At 41.2% G+C, this 23,361-nt stretch overlaps 1 protein-coding gene across 1 annotated transcript in view; it reads left to right on the top strand.

Annotated features, from left to right (window-relative positions):
* Nucleotides 1-394: 394 nt before the first annotated feature.
* Nucleotides 395-23,361, top strand: part of Arhgap18 (Rho GTPase activating protein 18) — a 219,310-nt gene continuing 196,343 nt past the window's right edge. Inside the window, exon 1 of the mRNA XM_016005245.3 lies at nt 395-853. Within this exon, the coding sequence (XP_015860731.1) occupies nt 741-853 (113 nt within the window). The 5' untranslated portion in view covers nt 395-740. The remainder of the gene's footprint in view (nt 854-23,361) is intronic.

Raw genomic sequence — 23,361 nt, 5'->3', positions numbered from 1 at the left:
CACAGGCAATTTTATACCTAAGCCATCAATGATAGTAATGGGTTTCACTGCTTATGCCAGGGGCGTTTGACCCCAGGGGCGATTTAATTGCACAGGGACAGTTAAGATTAAAAGCTATCGATAGCTTCCAAAACGGTCCTGTCAACCTGTCAAAAGAATTGCTAAATCCACAGCAATGCATCTTTGTTTCTCTTTTACAGCAGAAGGGTGAGGAAGGAGGTCATGCCCAAATTTAAAATTACCTCCACCGAGGTACTCATCTTGTACCACTTCCTCAGTATCCCTTTTTCATATTTAGAGATGTCAACAGTTGACAGGCCCTGGAGAGACAGCAGGGGCCTGAGCATGCTCAGTAGACCGCCGCTTTCTGTGCTTGCAGAGAGCTTCCCTTGGCACAGCAGCTCGCTCTAGACCTGAAGGCAGCCGGCTTGTGCGCAGCTGCTGCTCCTCGCTGGAAAGCCGATCGCTGCCTAGCGCCGGGCTTTGGATCCTCAGTAGCAGCTGAGCAGTCAGGGGTCCTGAGTGTGCACCAGCTGAAGCTTGTGCAAGCTCGGTGCTTGCGGATCCTCCTCCTCCTCCTCCTCTGGTGCCCACGTGCCCGCAGTCCTTAAAACAGCTGCTGGGATGATGGAGCAGAAATGACAGGTCCCGGATCCCGATTAACCGGAGGGGCCAGTGAGAGACCCAGAGAAGGAGTATCGCGCACAGAGTAAAGCGACTCTCGCCGAGCACTGGTGATCATGTTTTCTCATGATCACATTGCCTCACTTCTTGGGACTCTGGGGTCCCCTGCTCATGACCTGCGGAAGACAGTTACAGCCGTGACTAGGCTCGCACACTGCTTTCACCGCAGGTAAGGCGAGCGTCTCTGCACATTTGGTTAACTTAGAGGGTTGGCAGATCTCAGAGGGAGGGGTAAAGGGCTTTTAACTGTTGATGATATTCCCACAGCAGCGTTAATAGTTTGTTCCTAACGGAGACTGACGAAGGAATCTTTCTAGGATTGAAAACAAAATAAATAAATAAAAATAAATCCTTTCTGATTGAGATTAGACACCGCATTCTTGTTCCTTTTGACTTAAATCTCTTTGGACTCCACGGCTGACCGACCACCTTGGTAGAATCTTGCCTTGACCCTGTCATTTAACTTTCCATTTGCAAGCTCAGGATGAAGGTAATTTATTATTTTTAAAAATCAAGATTACTTTTTTTTTAAAGGAAAGGAACTTCATGCAATACAGGCAAATTGCTTAAAGCAAAACAAAACCAGCAAAAAACAAAAACCCTCCAAATAATTACCATCTCAGCCAAAAAGAGAACAGCTGATATTAAGGTTCGACATTAACTTGGTCAGTACTGAACCGAAGCGGACTGCGTGCATACTGCACTCATCTGATATTTTTATTGCTGTCAAAAAGTGTCCAGGATTTATTTCTTAGAAAAAAAGCACATAACTTTGTGTAATGTTATCATTCATATATCACTTGAATATCATGCAAAACAGACTCTCTGCAGGAGACATCAGCTGAAAAGGGAAGAGCCATTTTCCAAATGCAGTTAGGTGTGTGTGTGTGTGTGTGTGTGTGTTGGAAACTGTGGTATCAGATTTCCAGATGGCTCTTCATATAAGGAAAGCAGGAGAATGGTGGGCCTTTGAAACTTAAACCGAAAGCTTTTGAATAAAATTAAACACACATTTCCAAAGAAAATGCATCCAAATGGCCATTTAATTGCAGCTACAACTTCCATTGCTACCAGTTTGCCTGGATGTTTGCAAAAAAGGGCGTACTCTGCAAGCAAATGACGTGGGGATATAGCGTTGTGAGTATTACCTGATCTTCAGCAACCTGATCAGTCGGCCAGGAAGGTGCCTTCTTCCGACTTTGCATTAGTTGTCTTTCACTCTTACTTAAATGATGAGCATTAATAACTTACCCAAAATAGTAACTTACTTCTCTTAGATCTCAAAAGATTGGAGGTTGTTTTTTTTCCCCCCTATCGAAACTAAAACAAAAAGAAAAACTCTGGGAGCTAAAGCGGAAGCAAACCGCAAGGCTGCATGTGTCTCTCAGTGGTTAATAGTTGGAGAAAAGTTGGACTTTGTGGGCAGGGCTTTTAAAGTCTTTATGAAAATGTCCGCTAGCACTTAGGATGCGTTCCTTTGTGGGCACATGTAACTGTAAACAAGTGACGCTGTCACTCTGGGCACAATCAGCTGTTGCTTTAACACCCACTTTATTACGGAATTGATGCCGACCCTCCCCCCTTCCCCCTCTCCCCCCTCCCTCCTTCCCCCACCCCCGTAAGCCCTTGCTCTTCTCCACATCAGATCTATACAAGTTGTGAACATGGACCTGACACATGAGATTAAGGCAGGTAGACGAGGCCAGGGAGGTGTGCCTCGGCCTTGAAAAGGGCCAATTAAGGATAATGACTGCAGCCAGTCAGCACCTTGTGACAAAGCTAGATGAAAAGGGACACAAAGCACAAACTTGAGCACCTTGCCTCTAGGGAGGGGGCTAAAACTCCCCGTTTCTAGTTTGTTCTGAAGTAGAAGACCCTAACTGCATTGAATTAAGCAGTTTATAGCACAAGAGAAAGTAGCTCTTCATTGGTTTCCCTGGAGACCCATGCCACCCTCCTCCTCTTCATTACCATTACTATCATTATTATTATTATTATTATTATTATTATTATTATTATCATCTAAATACACAGGTAATAATACCATTAGCAACAGCCCCACTATGAGCACTTTGCTTACCTGTGACCCTGCAAAAGCCACCAGGAATCCCCTGTTAAGCCTGCCTCTGACTTGCTCACAGTGTAGATCTCCAAGGTCTCCATTCACAAGTCTCTCTGTGCAGTTAACATAAGCCATGTCTTTTTCAGAATCCCCCAATGACCTAATACCTTACTTGAGAAAATAACAACCACAAAACAAAACAAAAAAAAACCATCTCCCAGACCCTTGCCTTGGCTAGTCTTTTCTCTCTGTGGGGCAATGGCTTTTGGAAAGCGTGTTTCTAAGTCCTTACTTAGAAGTAACTGAGCTGGGTGTAGTTTGACATGTAACGCCCTGTTAAACTCTCTTGTAAGCAGTCACCTGGAATATCTTCATCAAGAAGAAGAAGAAGAAAACGATAAAGTTATTTGCGTATTTGAATGTGCAGGGTAGACAGTATTTTGGGCTCACTCTCTCCTCTTTCTCCATCTCTTAATTCGGACACAGGAGGAGGAGTCAAAATGTGCAATGCGAGTCTTGGTGCTTTCCATTTTAAAGATTGTGAGACTCGTCAGAGCTAGGCGACTCTCCTCTTTTACTGAGTTCCATCCTCACTGGGCACCAGTGTATCTCCAAAACCAGGGAGGAGGGGGATGAGGTTTCTTATAGCGAGTTAAGCTGTGAAGCAGGGCCTGGTGTGGATTTCATTTTCTCTTAGCAATTGAATAGGACTAGACAGATCTCCAGTCCTAACACACCTAAGAGCATGCTTTCCTTGCCCTTCATTGTGTGGGAATGTATGCCTGCCTCTATTATTTCTCCCGATTTTTTGAGATGCACTTAGTGTTTAGTATTTGTACAAAATTTACCTGTGGTCTGTTTATTCTCAAATCCTGGACAAGAAAATAGCCAAGGAGTTTCATTAGACGTCTTCATGAATAAAAGTGGTTTTGTTCCATTGATGAAGTCTAGGTTTTTCAAAACTAAGCACCTCATCAGGAGTTTTCAGCCAGTTTAAAGGAGCTAATCAATTATATTTGTATAACATTCAAGGTTTTAGTCCTGGTTCTTTGCTGGCTCATTTTCAATTGATTGAAGGAATTTTCCATTACTTAGATGACCCCCTAGTTTTCATCTTAGTGATTTACAAAAGAAGATAACTGCCTCTATGCAGGATGAGAAATAAATGTTAACAGGAATCTAGGTAAGAAACCTGAAATGTCCAGTTAAGTCTAGGATTGATATACTTGTGTCCAAATTTGCCAAGGAGTCCATACCATCCTAAAGAACGCTGTTAGCTCCAATCAGGACTTTGGGATTGCCACTGCTAGGAATACAGCCTGAGAACCCAGGCGCATGCTGAGCTTTGAGAAAGCCTGGCTCTGGTTCTCTGTGGCATTATTTGGTCAAGTAGCCCAGCAAGGGAAGATAAGTGTAGGTCATGGCTAGCATCTTTCAAACATTCTAGTCCTCAGAATCGGAATATTTGGACTTTCTCAGAGCTGTGAAGAGCTAAGAAGTAGCATGGAGGAAAGCTTTAGATAGATTCACAGGAACATCACCCCAGTGAGCCTACCCCAATGCAAGCAGGAGCCGGGACTGATCTAGGAGTAGAGTTAAAAACAGGGAACATAGTCCTGTGGTTTTTGTTTGTTTTGTCTTTGTGATAGAGATGCTTTGTTACATACAGCGGAGTTCACTGAAGGATATAGTGTATCCATAATAAGAGTCAATGTGTGTGTCTGAAATAGGCAGTGTCAGCAATGTGTGTAAGCAGGGTGAGGAGGTAAGGCCCACCAGGTGCAAGAAGATGTAGGAGACCAGGCCAGTCATGGACTGCAAAAACTGAATTTCTATTTTATTTTCAATTTAAAAACATTTGAAAATTTTATACCTGATTACTGTATTTGCATTTTCCACCCACTTCCTCCTCCCCACTGCAACTCCTCATTATATCTCCCACTCCCTCTCAAATTCATATCGTCTTTAATTATATTGTTACATGTATGGATACACACACATACACACAACCTACTACATCCATTTAGTGTTACTTGTATGTAAGTATATATACTTGGGATGGGATAATCTATCAGGGAACTTGTCCCTAGAGAAAAATTGACTCTTGCTCAGCAGCTATTGATTGCCTGGAGCTCTTCATCTACGAGAGGGACTTTGTGAATTTTCCTCCGTTTATGTTGACATGTTAATTGGTGACGTCATAATGCAGGTCTTATTTAGGCAATCATATAGTTGAGATTTCAAGGATGAAGCTTCCTTTTCATGTTAAGAAGAATACATGAAATTTGTGGGTAAATGCATAGAACTGGAAAATGTTATACTGAGTGAGGTCACGCCGACCCAGCAAGACAAGTGCAGCATGTTCTCTTCTCCTTGTGGGTCTTAGTTCCTGGTCTTTGGGTTTGAGTATATAACCTGAAGTAGCCAAGGAAGTAGAAAGGGATCATGGGGAATGGAGAGGAGACTGGATTTTTAAGGTACAGCAGAATTCACTGAAGTATTTCACACTTGAAGTGTGGCAGCTTCGTGAAAGAAAAATGCACACAGTAGGACTAAGAAGTTATGCAGTCAAAACCAGTGCACCATAGGTATTGTCGGGTCTGGATTGTTGCTTATTAGCAGTTTGCATTTTCAAGCTCGAGGGGCTTTTCACCTGACTTGTTTTATGAAATAAGTGTGTACTGGTTTGTCTCCAGGTATCTAAAATTCAACAGCCATGACAGAGCAGTTTGTGTTGGTAACCCAAGCTAGTCTTCATATCATATTTCCTGTCTCAGTTAGGAGTTGCAGCCTTTTTTTGTTTGGTTTTGATTTTGGTTTATGAGACTGGTCTTGAACTTATGATCCTTGGAGCGAAGGCTTCCAAGTGTTGTAAATGTGAGTGTGCACCAGCCCACTCAGTCAGGAGTCTTACTTTTCTTTTCTTTCTTTTTAATTTTTATTTTCCAGTCAGGGCTTCTCTGTGTAGTCCTGGCTATCCTAGAACTCACTCTGTAGATCAGACTGGCCCTGAACTCACAGAGATCCACCTGCCTCTACCTCCTGAGTGCTGGGATTAAAAGGCCTGTCATCACTTTCCAAAAGAAAAGGAAGAGGATTCGTCCAGAAGACTGAGTATCTATGCAAATTCAGAAAGACCATGCATAAACATTTCTCCCCTTTATTCTACAAGTGTTTGCTTTAGTTCAATCAACCCTTGACTGTTTGCTGTGATAAACACTATCCTGGAATGGTCCCTGTTGACATTTGATATCAAAGTTCCCCTACAGGCTTAGATGTGTCAATACTTGTTCCTCAGCAGGTGGCACCTTCTGGGAGGTTTTGCAGCCCCTAGGAGTTGGAACCCAGCTGGAGGAAGTAAGCTGCTGAGGTGCAGACCTTTTGGGTCTGAGCGCCACATCTGGCCCTGGTCTCTGTTTCCTAATCTGCAAGATCTGAGTCAAAGCCACATGCTCCTGTGACCACTGACCACACCACCATGGACTATGGCCTCAGAAGCCACAAGCCAAAATGAATCCTTTCTTCCTTAAGTTGCTTCTGTTCAGGGTTTTGATCACAGTGATAAGAAAAGTAACTAACACAATCCCCTATTTCGTCCTCTGTGTTTGAGGACAGTTTTCCTATCTTCTCTTTCCTTTCTTTTCTTAAGCTTGGTCTTGGCAGTTTTAACTTATTTAATACCACATATCTACACAACTCTCAACTTCCCAGATGTCCACCTCGGTTTATCCTAGTTTTCCGTCTTCTTCCCTTCCTTTTATGAGCTCTTTTCCGACTTCCTCAACATTGAGCTGTAAGGTCCCTGCACCTGCTATTTCCTCCAGCTAGATTTCTTTTTTTTTAAACTTTTCTCTACAAGTGGCATAATCCTACCCACGGATTCAGACTTGGGCCTAATGTCATCTGTTTTGTGACTCCAGAGCTTGGTGCTACCATATCCTCACCTGTAGAATAACATGATCAATATTAAAGCATTGTTTCTAAGTGCTTAAAGGCTTGTCTTCTTCTATTGGACCCCCGTCAATGTGACTTCAGCTTAGATGTCTGGTTCTACGTATGTGGATGTACCTAACTGGTATTTTATTGGTTCAAACGTGACATGTGGACAAATGACATTTAGTACCTTTTTCTTTAGCGTCTGTCCTTAAGCAGCTTCCAGACTGGAGACGTTTGTGCTTACAAGAGAGTGCTCATTTCTTGGTATGAGCTGGGAATGTTTTGCTCTGTTTCTGTATTTCTTCCCGGGCTGTTCCGAATTATTTTCTTACACTTAGGAGTTGGGTGAATTATAGCCCTGGGGCCCAATCTGGCCTGCTAGCTGGTTTTGTAACTGAAGGTGTCATCAGAACAAACTGCTTCCGTTCACTTCTGGATTGTATGGGATACCTTTGAGTGTTTGGGACAGAAGCCATAGGACCTGTAAAGGAGAAAATGCTGACGTTGTAGCTGAAGTTCGCTGACCTTTGCTGTGACCTGAGGAAAAAAGCTGCAAGGTAAGATCGGGGTAGCAAATGTGACGACTGTGAGGACATTTTCAAAGTGGCAGCTGCTAGGCCCTTTTATGGAGTAATAAATGCTAATGTTCATGTTGATTGTGAATACAGGGGGAAAAAGCTGGAGCAAGGTCTGGTAGCTTTTAGTTATTATAATTACCTAAGGGCTTGTAGCATCACCTCCTTTGTCCCCTTGGGCCTGAAGGGTCCCTAATTTAGCACGCCTGAGTGATGATCTGCTTTGCATTGGAAGTCAGTTCTCAGCTGGCTCTGGTCTCCAGGTGCCATTCTCAGAAGCATGGTTTAGAATAGTGGTTCACAGCTCTAAGCATTATTTCAGAATCACCTTGGGAGTTTAAAAAGTTGTTTTCTAAAAATGATCATAAGCCTCACCTTGGTCAGACTTTGCAAGTCTGAAGCTCCATGGATGTCCTGCATTTTAAAAAGAATGATCCTAAGGCGGTGGTTCTCAGCCTTCCAAATGCTGCAACCCTTTAATACAGTTCCTCATGTTGTGGTGACCCCTCATTGTAAAATTATTTTCATTGCTACTTCATAACTGTAATTTTGCTACTGTTATGAATTAAAATGTAAATATTTTTGGAGATGTTTGCCAAGGGGTCTCAACCCACAGGTGCAAAACAGCTATCCTGAAGTATGATTGGCTTGCTTTTTGAACTATCTTTTATATAGGTTTTGTCTCAGGTGTGTTTGAGATGTTTTGACTAAAGGTTTGGCTGTAGATTTGAAGCAACAATTTGGTAGGGATTTCATTACATTATTAATTTTAGGAAAAACTTTGAACTGGAGTTTTGTTTATAAAGTGGCTGCTGGGTTTGGCAGAGAACTGCAATATAACCATCAGCTGAAAGGTATACCACGTTCAGCAACACAAGAAAGAGTCTTTCCATTTTTCATAGTGAAGTTAGTAAGAGTGAATCTGGAAACCTATGTTGGGTTCTGTGTGTGAAACTCCTTTTCCCCCTTCCTGGAAAAAGACTAAGACTTTCTTTTGAAGGGGACGTGGGTGATTCACATTTGCCGCTCTTACACAAAGTTCACAGCACCAGTTGGCTTCTAAAAGTGAAAACATTATGGGGGAAGTCTTTCTTGGCTCTTCCTACACTGCTAATGGGAGAAATTGCCTGTTCTCTAAACAGTTAAAGGTCCTGTGCTCTGCGTGTACTTTTGCTTGGAGATTAGTTTCCAGCCTCTGCCACAAGATCTGCATAGTCTATCATTCACTGTTTGTTTCTTTATTAAATTGATCTTTTAAAATGTCTTTATTTTTATGTGCATGTATGTGGGGTTCACATATGTGTGCAGGAGCACAAGTATACACATGCAAGCTAGAGGTGGATGCTATGTGTTCTCCTTTCTAGGTATTTATCTTATTTTTGAGACAGGATTTCTCGATGAGCTCACTGTTTTGGCTAGGCTGGCTGGTACATAATCCCCAGGATCTGCCTCTTCCCTACTCCACCCCCCAAGATGGACAGTGTCACACAGTCTGTATATAGTTGTTGTGAATCCAAATTGAGGTTCTCCACACTTGTGAAGCACGTTACCCACTGGGGCATCTCTCCAGCCTTCATTTTAATTTCTTTTGTTGCTATTTGTATTTCTTTGAAGCAGAGTATTATGCCAGAATACAAATAAGGAAAAACAACAATGAAATAAGAAATGTAGAAATACCAATTCCTTGATGCTTTGGTGATCAGTATAGTGATGGACAAGTGTGAACCATGTCCAAAGCTCCCAAGTTCTGTGTATGAAGAGCTGGCATTTCTGACGTGCTGGGGCCTATATACTTTTTTAAAAAAAAATTGCTCTTAAAAGTCTAGGAATAATTACTGAAACTTTTTTTATAGATTGTCGAATCTATATGACTAAATAACTACCAACTCTCTAGGTATGTAATTCTATACTATGAATCATGATTGTTGATGTATAGTATAGAAATATAAGCTTGACAAATGGCTGAACAAGAATAATAATCTATAGATTGGAAGGGCTCGTGTATTAAGTACATTTGGATTCATTCAAGTTTTGACCTGGCTGGTTTCAGTGAACGTTTACATGTTTTCTTGGGCGTTTCATGAAAATTCAAAGGGATATTTGGAAGCTGTTGTTAAGGTAGACCTGTTGTTCTCTTCTAGTACATGGATGCCACTCATACTTGGCCTCCTTTTGCTCTACAAAGAGGGCCTTTTCTTCCTAAGGGCTTTCCTTGGGAAGGGGACTTATGACATTTCTGTGTTGTCTCAGTTAGCCGCATTCTCAGGCATTATTGAAGTCCACCTGCCTCAGCCCATCTAGCGGGGACAGACACACACCAAAACACTTGCTTCTTCAGGAGTTTATGGTTTCTAGGAAGCTGTAGTGCCCAGAGCAATCACAGAGCAAGAGAGAATATTAATTCATTATTGTTACACTGAATGTGGCTGCAGGATTTTGTTGTTGTTGCTGTTCTTGTTTGTGTGGAGTTATGTTTTTTTGTTTTAAGACATGGTATCACTATGTAGCCTTGGCTGGCTGGGAACTAGTTATGTAGATCAGGCTGGACTTACAGAGATCCGCCTGCCTCTGCCCCTCAAGTGCCTAGATTAAAGGTGTGTACCCTCATGTCCAGCTATGTTGGTACACTCATCTATAAGTGCAAGATTCAGTGAACTACTCAACTGGAAGAACTGATTAAAATGTTTCCTAGGGTTAATACTAGATTGTTAGTATATTGTGAGTAAGTCATCACTATTTATCTATTAATTAAATTTTCGAGTCAAGGAGTTATAGATCCCTTTTACAGGCTAGGCCAATGCCATAGGTGTAGATCTGAGGACGCTCTTTGCTTTGAGAACAAAATTGTGACTTTTGTTTTGTGTTCTACTCATAGGAGGTCATTTACATCATTGAGTTTCTTTGTGAATGGGGTTTTACTTATGCATAGATGCAGTCTGTCCTTGGTTTAATGCTTTGCTCTTGCTTTCTTAAGGTTCTTAATATGTTCTTAACAAGGAACTCTGCATTTTACCTTGAATACTGCCCATAAGGAATGGAGTTATTTTTGCCCATATTAACTTTTTTATTTATCATTAGTTCCCTGTAGAGGTTCAGCATGATGCCTATTGGACAAATGAATAAATCTTTCTCTTACTGAGAGCAAAATGAAGAATCTACCACTGCTCCTGCACTGTTATAGGTCTATACTCTAGGCCACTGTATTCCCAAGTTGAATTCAGATGAATCCTGACACAATGAGGGAAATGGGTGAACAGTGCTTTGGAAGAAGTTCAGGGACTACAAAATTTAAGAAATATAAGTGTGTTTCCTAGATATTAGATGGATAGGTAAAATATCTATCTGTCTGCCTGTCTATCTACTCTCTCTCTCTCTCTCTCTCTCTCTCTCTCTCTCTCTCTCTCTCTGAATGAGGATTTCTTGAAACTGAACCCAGGAATCCATATTAAAAACTCATTAGTTTTGGTTATGACTGTGTATGTTTTCGTCTTCCATTGTAAAGATCTGCAAAGGCTGAAGTTCTGTGCCAAGCTATGCATGAGTTCTGATTGAATGAGACATTTGTCTAGGTGGTTGGAGGTAGGGTGGGAAGGCTTATTATGATACCAAGAGAAATATAAGATAAAATAGGAAAAGTCCACACAAGAGTAAATACAGTTCACTCATGTATGGAATGGTTCTATGTGATGAGATCAGCAAGTCTGCCATTGTCTAACAGCTCTTGCTGCTGCTTCTTGAGAGGGCTATGATGCTCTGTGTAGCTTGTGCTTATAGATGGACTGGAAGATGGTTGGTTAAAACCAGGTCATGATATAAAGTACTGGCTTATTGCCAACTACTGTTTTCTTCATTTTTCCCAGCTGAGATAACTAGAGAATATAAACTATGGAATGCCTTGGATGGTCAGCCTAGTGCCTTTTCAGTACAATCTTGGCATGTATCTGACCAGAACAAACAGTGTGTGAGGGGGTGCTCTGAGGTGAGTTCAGGTTGTGGGTTGATCTCTCTCACAGTATGTAATGATGGTCACATTGCCCTTCAGAAAGCAAGGGTTATTGAAGTGTAGATACATCTCTTGATGACTGATTGCTTAGGAGATGGAAGTGACAATAGAGAATGAAACCTGTAACTCTGGGAATGATGGAAATATGCAAAGTTCACATTCTAAAGGAGAGTGTCTCATCTATTAAAAGACTCACTAGAAAGAAATTTCAAAAGATGCAGAACATTTCTGAAATGTGCCTTGTCTAGAGGGAAGGTCATATATTCAGAGGGTGTGCATCTGCAGAGCTCAGAAGCAAGGGGCTAACATCTAATTCCAAGTCATCATTGTCTACCATTGTGAAGACTTTTCCAATTGAAACACAAGGAGATTGGCCATAGTGAGTAAAGAGACAGAAAGGACAATGACTAGCAGCAAAGGGTAAGGGTCAGAAGTTACCCAGAAAGAGTTTACCATGTTCTGAGTACCTATCCACTATATACATATTAGGTAGTTATATAACCTAGGTACCAGTGATACAGAGATTAGAAGATAAGAGTAGTCCCCAATTTCATGGAACCTGAATTTTGACAGATCAAGAGAAAGATAATATAATATAATATTAACACATCATGATAGGAATGTAATATAGTATAGCCATTATGGAAAACATACAGAGGTTGCTTGACTTAAAAATAAACTGCCATATGGTCCAGCTGTTTCACCACTGGAAATATATCAAAAGATTGTACAACCAGGATGCAAAAAGATGTCTATATTCTTGTGTTCATGGTAGCCAAGAAATGGAGTCAGCCAATGTGCTGGATAAAGAACATGTAGTATAAACGCTCAGTGTGTTACTACTCAGCCTCAAATAAGAAAATTCTGTTATTGGCAACAACATGGAAGAGCCTAAAAGGACACTAAGACAAGTGAGATAAGCCAGGCACAGAAGAACAAACGCCGTGTAATCTTTAATAGGGGGATTGAAAGGAGCCAAACCCAGAGAAACAGGGAGTATGCACGGTAGTTGTGAGTGGGCGAAGTTCAGCGAAGAAGATGGGTTGGTGAAATGGCAGCTGAAGAATGTACAAGACTAAGCTTGAGAGATCTGTTGTGCATGATGACAACGGTAGTTAAGTGTAATATATTAAAGTTGCTAACAGTAGTCTTAAGTATTCTCTCCACAGGTGAGTGTGAGACAATGCATATGTCCATGAACTTAATTAGATATTCCATAATGTATACATAGCTTGAAACAAGCTATAAGCGATAAATGTATCCAATCTTGTCAATTAAAAATTAGAAAATGAGGGCTGGCTAAACGGCTCAGTGGGTAAAAACACTGGCTGCCCAAGCCTGACAACCCGTTAATCCCCGAGGCCCACATGGTGGAAGGAGAGAACTGTGCACTGAATGTTGCTCTCTGCCCTCCACATTCATGCCATGGTATATTCATACTCATATCTACTCACATTCATTATGTAAATAAAACATTCAAAAAATTAAAATTAGAGAATGTGGCTGAGGAGATGACTCTATGATAAAGTATTTTTACAAGTGTGGGGACCTGAGTTCAAATCCTCAGAACCCACATAGAGTTGTGTATGGTAATATGCATCTGGAATTGTAGTGCTTCTATGGAGAGATGGGAAACAGAGACAGGAGAATACCTAGTAGCTCTTGGGTCAGATAGTCTGGCTTATGCAGTAGTGAACAATGGAGAAACCCTGACTCAAACAAGGTAGAAGTCAAAGACCAATTCCTAAGGTGCTGTGCCATGCACATAACCACAGTTATGCCCAAGAATCATATATACACATATACATGACCATATATCATGTGTATGTTACACACACATACTCTCTCTCTCTCTCTCTCTGAGAAAATGAATAAGGGGCATATCAGGGTTGTGAGTACTACAGGGAAGATGCAAATATGAAAGATTACTGATCCTACAGAGGTTCCTGGGAGTATAAAACTGTACTTTTCTTTCCTTTCTCCAAATACAGTTACTACACGATGTGTTGATTTGTTAAGAATGTTATTCTCCTATGTCATAATCTATTCTTGATCAAGACATTGCAGACTTGAGCAGTGTGACTTATGGGTCTTACATTGAATTCAGTGCTCTCTGTCATGCCAATACTATACTATCAAATAGCCCATTTCCAAATGCCAGAGGTATATCAAGTAAGTGATATGGTGGTTAGCTGTAATTGCCAACTTGACACACTCTAGAATCACCTGGGAAGATAGTCTCACTGGGGGATTTTCTAGATCTGGTTAGTCAGTGGGCATGTCTGTACAGTATTGTCTTAATTATATTAATTAAGATAGGAGGATGGTCCACTATGGGCAGCACCATCCCCTAAGTAGAAGATGTGAAACTGTATGAGTGTGTGAAGAGGCTGGCCACTTCAAGTTCCTGCTGTCTTCACTTTCCCACAGTGATGGACTGTATCCTGGAATTGTAAGCTAAAATAACACTTTCTTTCCAAAGTTGTTTTTGCCAGGGTATCTTTAAATCACAAAAACAGGAAATAAAGCTAAGACAAATGCTAAAGCATGGGAGATTACACTGATTTTTCTACCTTCATATTTCTCATGACTATATTTGTCTCATAAGAAAAATAAAAGCAAAGTATCAGAAGATTATTACTATCAATATTTAAGTTACTTGTGGCATGTTTCTCTAATTTACATTTATTAATATAAATTAATAGGATGACTAATAAGGATATATTTTAATTTTCAATATTTAGATATTATGGAGTAAGAAAATATGTGGAATCTAGCAAGTGGCATGATGTTGCCTAATTTAAGAGAGAATACATGATGCATTTGATGCTTCATTTATGCAAGAAGAGTTGGTCATCTTAAATATTTTGAGGTCTAAATTAGTATCTTTGCTCTTACATAGGTAACATTCTTTAAAATACCACTTAGAGAGTCTAACAGAAAAATTCCACTGTGCCCTAAATACTGGTGTCTTGCCCAAATGCAGAGGTTGATACACCCAACCTCATGGAGTGATATTAGGACGGGAGATTGTTGGAAGCAAGCAGGCCTGAGGTTAGGATCCTCTCCTGGTTTGAGTGTGAATGTTTACTGCAGACTCGGTTTTGAGTGCTTGAGCTGGTGGCTACTGGGGTGTAGTGGGTAGTCATTCCAGCTTTGGTCTGGAAGTTCCAACCCCCATTGCAGTTTTGGTAAATATCACACCCACAAGGCAGGCCCAAGGGAGGGCCTGAAGACCCGAGATTGGGAGGTGCTGCGCTCTCTTGCTGCTGGAAGCCCAGATGCTAGAGGTGGATGGAGGAGAGTTCTCCAGAGAACATCACCAAACTACTGCTGCGTCTTTCCGAGAACCCTCAACCTACCTATTCCTTCATTTGTAAGTTACACCATTCAATAAATCTCCTTTTAACTACGTGGAGTGGCCTTAATAATTTCACCAATACTGGCGGGAAGGCGGCGTATATTTATCACTTTCCTTGTTGCTTTGACAAAATAACTGCCAGCAAGCAACTTGAGGAAGAAGTGTTACTTCGGCTCACAGAGGGCACTTTCCACCGTGGAAGGGATGCATGGTGACAGGGATGGAAGGCTGACTCGTCCCAGTCCACCTGCATGTAGGAAGCCAAGTACAAACAAGAAGGGGAGCCAGGCCCTAAAACCTTAAAGTCAGCTCTCAGTGACCCACATCATCGAGCAAAGCTCCGCCTCCTACATGTCAGTAACCTTCCCAAAGCAGCCTCTAATGTGGATCAAGTGTTTGAACGCATGAACCTATATATTTAAGCCATAACAGAGGCTGGGGAATCTTCAGAAGATAAGGTCTAGATGATAGATGTGGGTGACCGGGAGGGGGGGTTGGCTGTTAAAGGTTCAGCCCCATTGTCTCTTCTTGTCTGCTGCTATGTGAACAGCGACCACCTCACTCTCCCACATTCACCTCTACAGACAAAGCCATGTTGCAATGCCTTCCCTGTGCGACAGACTGAAACTGAGCCCAAATAAATCTGTCCTCACTTAAGTCCTTCCTGTCAGGTATTTTACCATGGTGACTCAAAAATAACTGTTACAGTGAATGCCCTCCTAAGAGGCCACAGAGAACTACCTGGACATCCCCGTGTGATGACACAGAACAAGATTGTATTTTTGAACTAGAAAGTGGACCTTTACAAGACACCTCCCCAGTCTGCCTTGATCTTGAACAATGAGAAGTTTCTATTTACTATCCATCTAGTTTATAATATTTTTGTAACAGGCAGTTCAAACAAATGAAAGCAAACCCTTAGCAAATTCCTAGATTTCCCATTCATATCATAGGGTAATAACATTAAGTTACATCTTGGATCATCTGATACAGTCACTGTTGTTTGCATTTAAGAGAAACAGAGATGAAAGCAGTTAAACAGCTTGCTTTAGAAGGTAGAGATTGCTCCCTTCCATTGGAATCCCGTTTCAATGGCTTATAAGAAGAATGGCAGTTTTCTCATCGTTACAACATTCTTAAAGTTTTTGTATGCATGGAGCTGGTTTTTGTGTGTATGCTGGGCCAGTGTTCTACAGAGCTGCATTTCTGGAACTAAAACCGGTTCCTTCTCTTGCCTCATGCACACTAGCTTTGTGACTTACTCCTGTAAGACTTTAGTAATATGTAGATGTTCTACATTGTAGTGTATGTAGACAGCTACATTGTATTGTATGTAGACAGCCACATTGTATTGTGTGTAGATAGCCACATTGTATTGTGTGTAGAAGTCTACATTGTATTATTGTATGTAGAAGTCTACAATGTATTGTATGTAGACAGCTACATTGCATTGTATGTAAAAGCCTACATTGTATTATATGTAGAAGTTTACAGTGTATTCTATGTAGACAGCTACATTGCATTGTATGCAGAAGTCTACAGTGTATTCTATGTAGACAGCTACATTGTATTGTTTGTAGAAGTATACAGTGTATTATTGTATGTAGAAGTATACAGTGTATTATTGTATGTAGAAGTCTACATTGTATTTTATGTAGACAACTTCAATGAATTGTATGTATGTAGATAGCTACATTGTATGTAGAAGTCTATATTGTATTCTATGTAGACAGCTACATTGTATTAATGTAAAATTCTACATTGTATTATTGTATGTAGAAATCTACATTATATTGTATGTAGAAGTCTACATTGTATTGTATGTAGAAGTCTACAGTGTAGTCTATGTACATGGTTACATTGCATTGTGCATACACTGTAGAAAGTTCACGCTCCTCTGCCTTCTGGGTTGTTGTAGAAGTAACAGTTAGGGTAAACGTGGTAGAGAGTAGAGGACAAGGATAAAGGAAAACGATGATTATTGTTTTAACCAAATACTTATTCCAAAAAGATTTTTCAAGAAGATGGTATTTTATCCAGGTGTGGCTGTATATGCCTGTATTCTTCTACTCAGGAAGGTGAGACAGGAGGATTTCAAATCTTAGGTTAGCCTAAGCTACATGATGGAATCCTGTCTCAAAAATAAAAGTTCTCTTAGAAGAATATGATAGAAAACACCCTAACACATTTTCCTAGTTATATGTGATTAAATAACTCAACCTTTATACTGTAGCAGACTTTTGTTGAATTTATATTTTATTAAATATTGGTTTTTGAACAGTAGTATTAGTACGTGTACCAAATAAATTACTTTTTGTTGTTTGGTTTAAGATTACAGCAAATACTTAGGAAGTTCTAAATATGGTGGCTGAGATACTTACGGTCGGTATTAGTAACCCTATTGGACAGATGTTGAAATGTCCCCATTGAGAACTGAATGTAAAGCCCGAGGTCACTTAGCCAGCAAGTGTGAAGAATGATGGGGCTGAGTTCATGCTTGCTTAAACGGCCATTGCTCTTGCCCATGACACCGTACTGCATTAACCCAGGGGAAGAACTGTTGGGGAGTAAAGCATCCATAGTTAGTCACCAGTCTGTGTCTGAGTTGCCCACATGGGTCACAATATTACTTCAGTGTGAACGACGGCTGTTGCCAGTGGACACTGTCATAGGTTATGGGGTCTATTAGGCACTTTGGTATTCTTTCCATGACAACTCTCTGAGGTAGCCATGACAGATAGCTGGTAGATATGATACCCATTCTATAGGTGATAAACTGCCTCTGGATGAAGTATATACGTTACCCAAATTCTCAGTAATTGGTCTAATTTCAACACCACTGTATTGCTTAATTCTTTTCTTTTTCTGTGTTGTGTGTGTGTATAATGTGGGGTATGTATTTGTGTGTAGTGGTGTATATATACATGTATATGTGATTGAACATACAGAGGCCAAAGGAAGATATCAGGTGCTATGTTATTTTAGATTAAACAGTACATTTCCTGCTCTGTCCCAGATTCCTGTCCCAGCCTCCTGCTCTGGAGTCCCTAGTGCTTGGGTTCAAAGCATGTACCACCAGGCCCGGCTTTTTTATGGGTTCTGGGGCCTGAACTCATACCTTAATTCTTGAACACCAAGTTCTCTTGCCCATTGGCTGTTTCTCTAAGAACCTTGTGTGTTTTTTAGTTTTGTTACGCTGAAAGTGATAATGATGAACAGTGAAAGTCAAAATCCAAGAATAAAGTCAAATCCATGATTTGTTAGTAGTTTTCTGTGTTGCACACAACCAGAAAGCAGCAACTTAGCTTCGTGGGGAAAAAAACAAAGGCAAGGCATTGAACTAGATACGGTCTTTGTTGACTAAGGCTTTCGTTTTTCCTAGCCAGGATCCAGCATGAAAATTCAGTGAACTATTCCTCCAATGACCACTAGATGGCGCGTGAGAACAAAAGAGATAGTGATATTTATAGGCCACATGCAATCCTTCTTTCAAACAGTTGTAGAATTTATTTTCTAAGTGTCTTGTTGAATTCGGACTAATAACCAATGTCAGGAACGCCTGACCTTTTATTTCTCCAATATGAAACTCTGCCTTATTTCCAATTTGGGATGGAACTTTGATAAATCTAAGTAGAAAGCCAATTCTTTATTTTTCTTTTCTTTTTTTTTCTTTTTTGGCAGAGGATTAGCCAAAAAGAGCTCCTTGGCATCATGTCTATTCAATAACTCTGGCCCTAGCTGCAGCAAAATTACAGTAAATTGAATGTATGAAAAAGATGACAGAGTCCAGGATTGTTCCTGTGAACTCTGTGAAATGAATTGCAATGCTATTTGGGATGACAATATGTTTGTTATCATGAATACAGGCTTCTCACATTACACAAAGCACTGGGCCAAAATTCTTCTGAGCTCCGTCTGCAGAGGTGAAGCAAAAAGCTAGAGAGGACTGTGTGTTTAGGTTGTAAAATTGGCAGATGGTGGATTCTGTAACTCAATTGGTTTTTATTTCGACTACTACTTATCACTTTAATTTTAAACATTCCCTTATAGTTATTTATTATGTGTGCTGTGGTCTACATGCGGGGTCATGGGCATGTGCTTGTGCATGTCATGGCACATATGTGGAGCTCCAAGCACAGCTTGGGGAAGTGAGTTCTCTTCGGCCAACATGTAGGACCTGAGAATCAAACTCAGGTCCTCAGGCTTGGTGGCAAGCACCCCTACATGCTGAAGCACCTTGTTGACGAGTAATTTTAATTTCTTCACTTCATTACTCCTGTTTTGTTTGAGGCATAGGACCCAGGGACGCAAGTAATAAGAAGCAGTAAATAAAAAGTAGAAAACTAGAGAAGACTATTGTGTAGCTGAGTCAAAGATGGAATGTTTCTATCAGATGATTGAATTTGACCAGCCCCATATGATTTCCCCTCATTTTTTTTAATTTCTCTAATGACAGGGAAATAATGGCGGTTATGATTAGAAGGGTTAGTCTGAGCCTTGTTGCCTTAAATAAGCCAAATCCTCAGTTAGAAAGCGCTTTCCAGTGTAGACTACAGAGGCCATCATCAAGGGACAATGGTAAGAGTCTTTCCTCGTCACAACTGCACAAACAAAGCCATAAAACCCTCACCGTAAGGTGAGCCAAGAGTTCCAACGCAAGTCTGAGAATTAACCTATTACGTACTCACTTGCAACTTAGTGTTTGCTGCCCGATTCTCTCAGTTCTGTGATGAAGGGGGCCTTGATAATCATCCCACTTTACATATGTAATATATGTGTGTGTGTGTGTGTGTGTGTGTGTGTGTGTGTGTGTGTGTGTGTGTGTGTGTGTGTGTAAGGAGGTACAGAAGTAAGCCCAGGGACTGGTGGTTGTCTGTCAAGTGATGGTGCCAGATCTGATTCCTTAAGGTCCAACTTTCAAGCACATCAGTGTCATCTTTCTTGAGATAAGTGACATTCAAATGTTTAGATTAGCATGATCTTTAGCTGCTACCTCCCCTCTCTGGTCCTATGCCCTTCTCTCCCTATTCCAGGGACCACAGAGAAGTAGGTCACTTAAAACATGTTGAAGCATCTCTGGGACCCCCTGACCAACAATTGCACAAGAGGCCCTTTTTTGGTAACCTATGGCTTCAATTAACAGTTGATGGCCATGGACAGTGAAGGTCGGTTTTCTTCAACATTGTGGCCCATGGCAGGTGCCTATGCTCCGGTGGATGACACCCCCGACCCAGGAGAATACGGGCAGCACTCACTAGACTCACTAAAAGAAGAAGAAAGAGTGGGAGAAAGCAAAGATAACAACACAAAGTTGAGAGAGTGATAGAAGAAATGCAGGGAAGGAGAGGGGGCAGGTAGCTATGATCTAAATACATTGTATTGTGTGTGAAGTAACCAAAGAATTAAAACAGATTTTAAGATGTAGATGGAAAAAATAAAAGAAACAGTTTGACCTGTTTTTCCCCACCCTTTACAAATTAAAGAAATTGTTGGAACCCAAATTCTAATGTTAGTCAAGTTGACTTTTCTTTTGTAAAACTCTTGTTTTATCTCTTCATGGATGTTCTGCCTACGTGAATGTCTGTGCATGTATGTCTGTGCGTTGCATGTGGGCCTGGTGGTCTCAGAGACCAGAAGAGGGCGTCAGAGCCCTTGGAACTGGAGTCACAGACAGTTCTATGGCACCAAGTGGGTGCTGGGAATTGGACTTGAGCCCTCTGGAAGAGCAGCCAGTGCTCTTACCTGCTGAGCTGCCTCTCCAGTGCCTAAAGTAGACTTTTCAGTGATTAAGGTTGACTTTCTTGGGCTTAAGTACTTTGTGTCTTTCATCTCCAAAACTGTATGCCATTGATCCTTTCTTCATTGTTTTGATATCCAGTGGGGAACATAAATATTACATAAAACAAATTCAAGGAGGGAAATGCCTTGCCCAAGCCTTCAAGTGAGGCATTATGAGGTTATATTATATTACATTGCATTATATTAATTATAACAGGCATTCCTATCTACTTGTCAACTTTATCTAAGAAAACTCTTCCCATGCTATTCTTTACAATAACTTAGGGGAAAGTGGGTAAAAGATGGAAAGGCTTTATTTTGGCACAAGTGTGGGGAAGGACTTTGGGGTGCAAGGCTCCTTCACTGCACCCATGGTTCTTGCACAGCAGGTGAAATCAGGCATGTCCCGAATTGCGCAGTCTCAGAAATTCGATCTTTAACATGTGAGGGAGGAGCCTCCTGTGCCCCAGAACCTAACCTGCTGGGCTTCTTCAGGCCCCACACCTGAGGAAAGCCCCTGAAAGGAGAGCAAAGATTTTTAATCAAAGCTAAAAATATTATTTCAAGATCATATTATAATTAATACTCAAAAGTTCTTAGAGATACTTAGATGAAAGCTCCAAAGGAAAGAGGATCCTGGCTTAGAAAACTGCATGAGTAATTAATTGCTGATGACTAATGCTCTTTTGCCTGCAGCCCTCCCTCTCCGGAGCCCAGAAGTAGGATAAACGCGATGACTGACTCAAACCTCCCTGCACCCAGAAAAAACAGCTCAGAGATTCCGGATGTGATTCAGTAGATATTCTTTTCTTTCTTTTTCTTCAATTGGTTTTTAAAATAAATTTCTTTGCATGTGTGTGGGAGTGCACACATGTGCATGCTCCATAGCATGCATGTGGAGGAGGTCAGACAACATGTGAGATTCAGTCCTCTCCTACTCGTGGATTTTGGGTGTCCAGTTCAGGTGGACAGGTTTGATGCCAAAGCTCATGTCTGCCACAATATATCACCTGTCTTTGTAGTCATTGTATTGGCAGAAAAGAAAAATGGAAAGCAGATAATTTCGTCCTGTCAGTCAAATTAGTTGATCCCCGCCCCCATTTATTGGTCTTCTACTTTTGTCTTGAGTTATAGGAACAGTTTTGTACATTATGGTGTTTGCAACATCTGACCTATCTGTCGCTTTCAAGAGAAAAGATGTGTAGAATTAACAACCTTTAAAAATGGACTTTTGGGAGCCGGGCAGTGGTGGCGCACGCCTTTAATCCCAGCACTCGGGAGGCAGAGGCAGGCGGATCTCTGTGAGTTCGAGGCCAGCCTGGTCTACCAAGTGAGTTCCAGGAAAGGCACAAAGCTACACAAAGAAACCCTGTCTCGAAAAAACAAAAACAAAAACAAAAACAAAAACAAAAAAAAAAAAATGGACTTTTGGGTGAGTTTATCATATATGCTTTAACATTAATGTTAAAGAAAGTAATGATAGGAATAACAACTAGTGATCTGGTTGGAATGCTGGATGTGTTTGTGGAGCGGCTGAGAACAGCCATGGAGTGCAACAGGCCGGCTCAGTGTCTGTCAGAACTCTTGCATAAGACACAGGCAGCCTCACTGAGGGCACGGCCACCTCTCCTGCCAGGAGCCCTCCCGTGATCTGCCTCCGTCCTGTCTCGCGTGAACAAATGGCAGTGCCACACTGGGGCTGCCCAGTCCCTGCCCAGTGCTGCTTCCGCTAACTCACACCGCATGCGCATGGTTTTGCAGCAGAACAGGAAAATTGCTGCTAGTCTGTAGTAGCTCTAGAATTTTCTACTTCCATTTGTTTCCTCAGAAATACAGAGCAAACCAGTTCCAGATCACAGGACCTAATCATCTTTAATTGAAATGATTTATGTATGTATTAATTTTTCTGCACTGTCCTCTTGAACTAGGTGGCTCCAGATCAGTGCAGATTAATCTCTCTCTCTCTCTCTCTCTCTCTCTCTCTCTCTCTCTCTCTCTCTCTCTCTCTCTCTCTCTCTCTCTCCTTCTCTCCCTCTCCCTCTCCCTCTCCCTCTCCCTCTCCCTCTCCCTCTCCCTCTCCCTCTCCCTCTCCCTCTCCCTCTCCCTCTCCCTCTCCCTCTCCCTCTCCCTCCCCGTATCTCTCCCACTTTCATCCCTTCCTCTCCCTCTCTCTGAAGGGTCTGAGTCAGAGTCTCACTGTGTAGCCTTGCCTGGCCTGAAACACACTATGTAGACCAGTCTGGCCTCCAACTCCTCATGATCCTCCTGCCTCTGCCTCCCAAGTGCTGGAATTAAAGATGTATGATGCCATGCCTGGCTTTCATCTTCTTCTTTAAGTAAATGAAATCTATTCCCAAGACTTTGACCACTGGAGCCAATACCCAGTGCAGAGGACTGAGGCTGATACCCATCATGTGTTGTCGTGTCCTTGGACATGTTGTGCCTGCTCTTGTCTGGAATCCAGGAACCTCTAAAAGTGTCTAGAAGTTTTTCCATTTTCCATATGGATGACAATATAAACAAGTTGGGTAACTCCAGGGAGCTTAAACCTTGCTTTCTTTGCAAATCAACTTTTAGGTACAGTACCTAATGCATAGTAAATGCCAAATATGTAAATAGTGGCTGCTATTTTAGCTTGTCTAATAAATAATTCACTCATCAGAGAAGAAAGAATTGACTAGGGCTTGTTTGCCTGTTTTATTTGTTTAAGCTTTAGTGAAGTATAAGATTTATTGGAAAGGGGAAAATATTAAGCTCTCAAAAGAATTGCTATGATATAATGAAAAGACATAGTCCCAAGTCTGTACACAGGTCTTGTTGAAGTGGTAGTTTACATTGTGGCAAAGCTAGAATTTTTCTTTCATGTTTCTTTCCCATTGCATTTTTTTCTTTTTTAGGTAAACTCTTTAAAAAGCACAAGAAGTCATCCTGAGGATATTTTCCCCTTAAATACTTGGGAATG

Source organism: Peromyscus maniculatus, chromosome 16 (assembly GCF_049852395.1).
Source record: "Peromyscus maniculatus bairdii isolate BWxNUB_F1_BW_parent chromosome 16, HU_Pman_BW_mat_3.1, whole genome shotgun sequence".
Taxonomy (NCBI): Eukaryota; Metazoa; Chordata; class Mammalia; order Rodentia; family Cricetidae; genus Peromyscus; species Peromyscus maniculatus.
The sequence above is the reverse complement of the archived record's forward strand: the minus strand, read 5'-3'. Positions and strand labels throughout refer to the sequence as shown.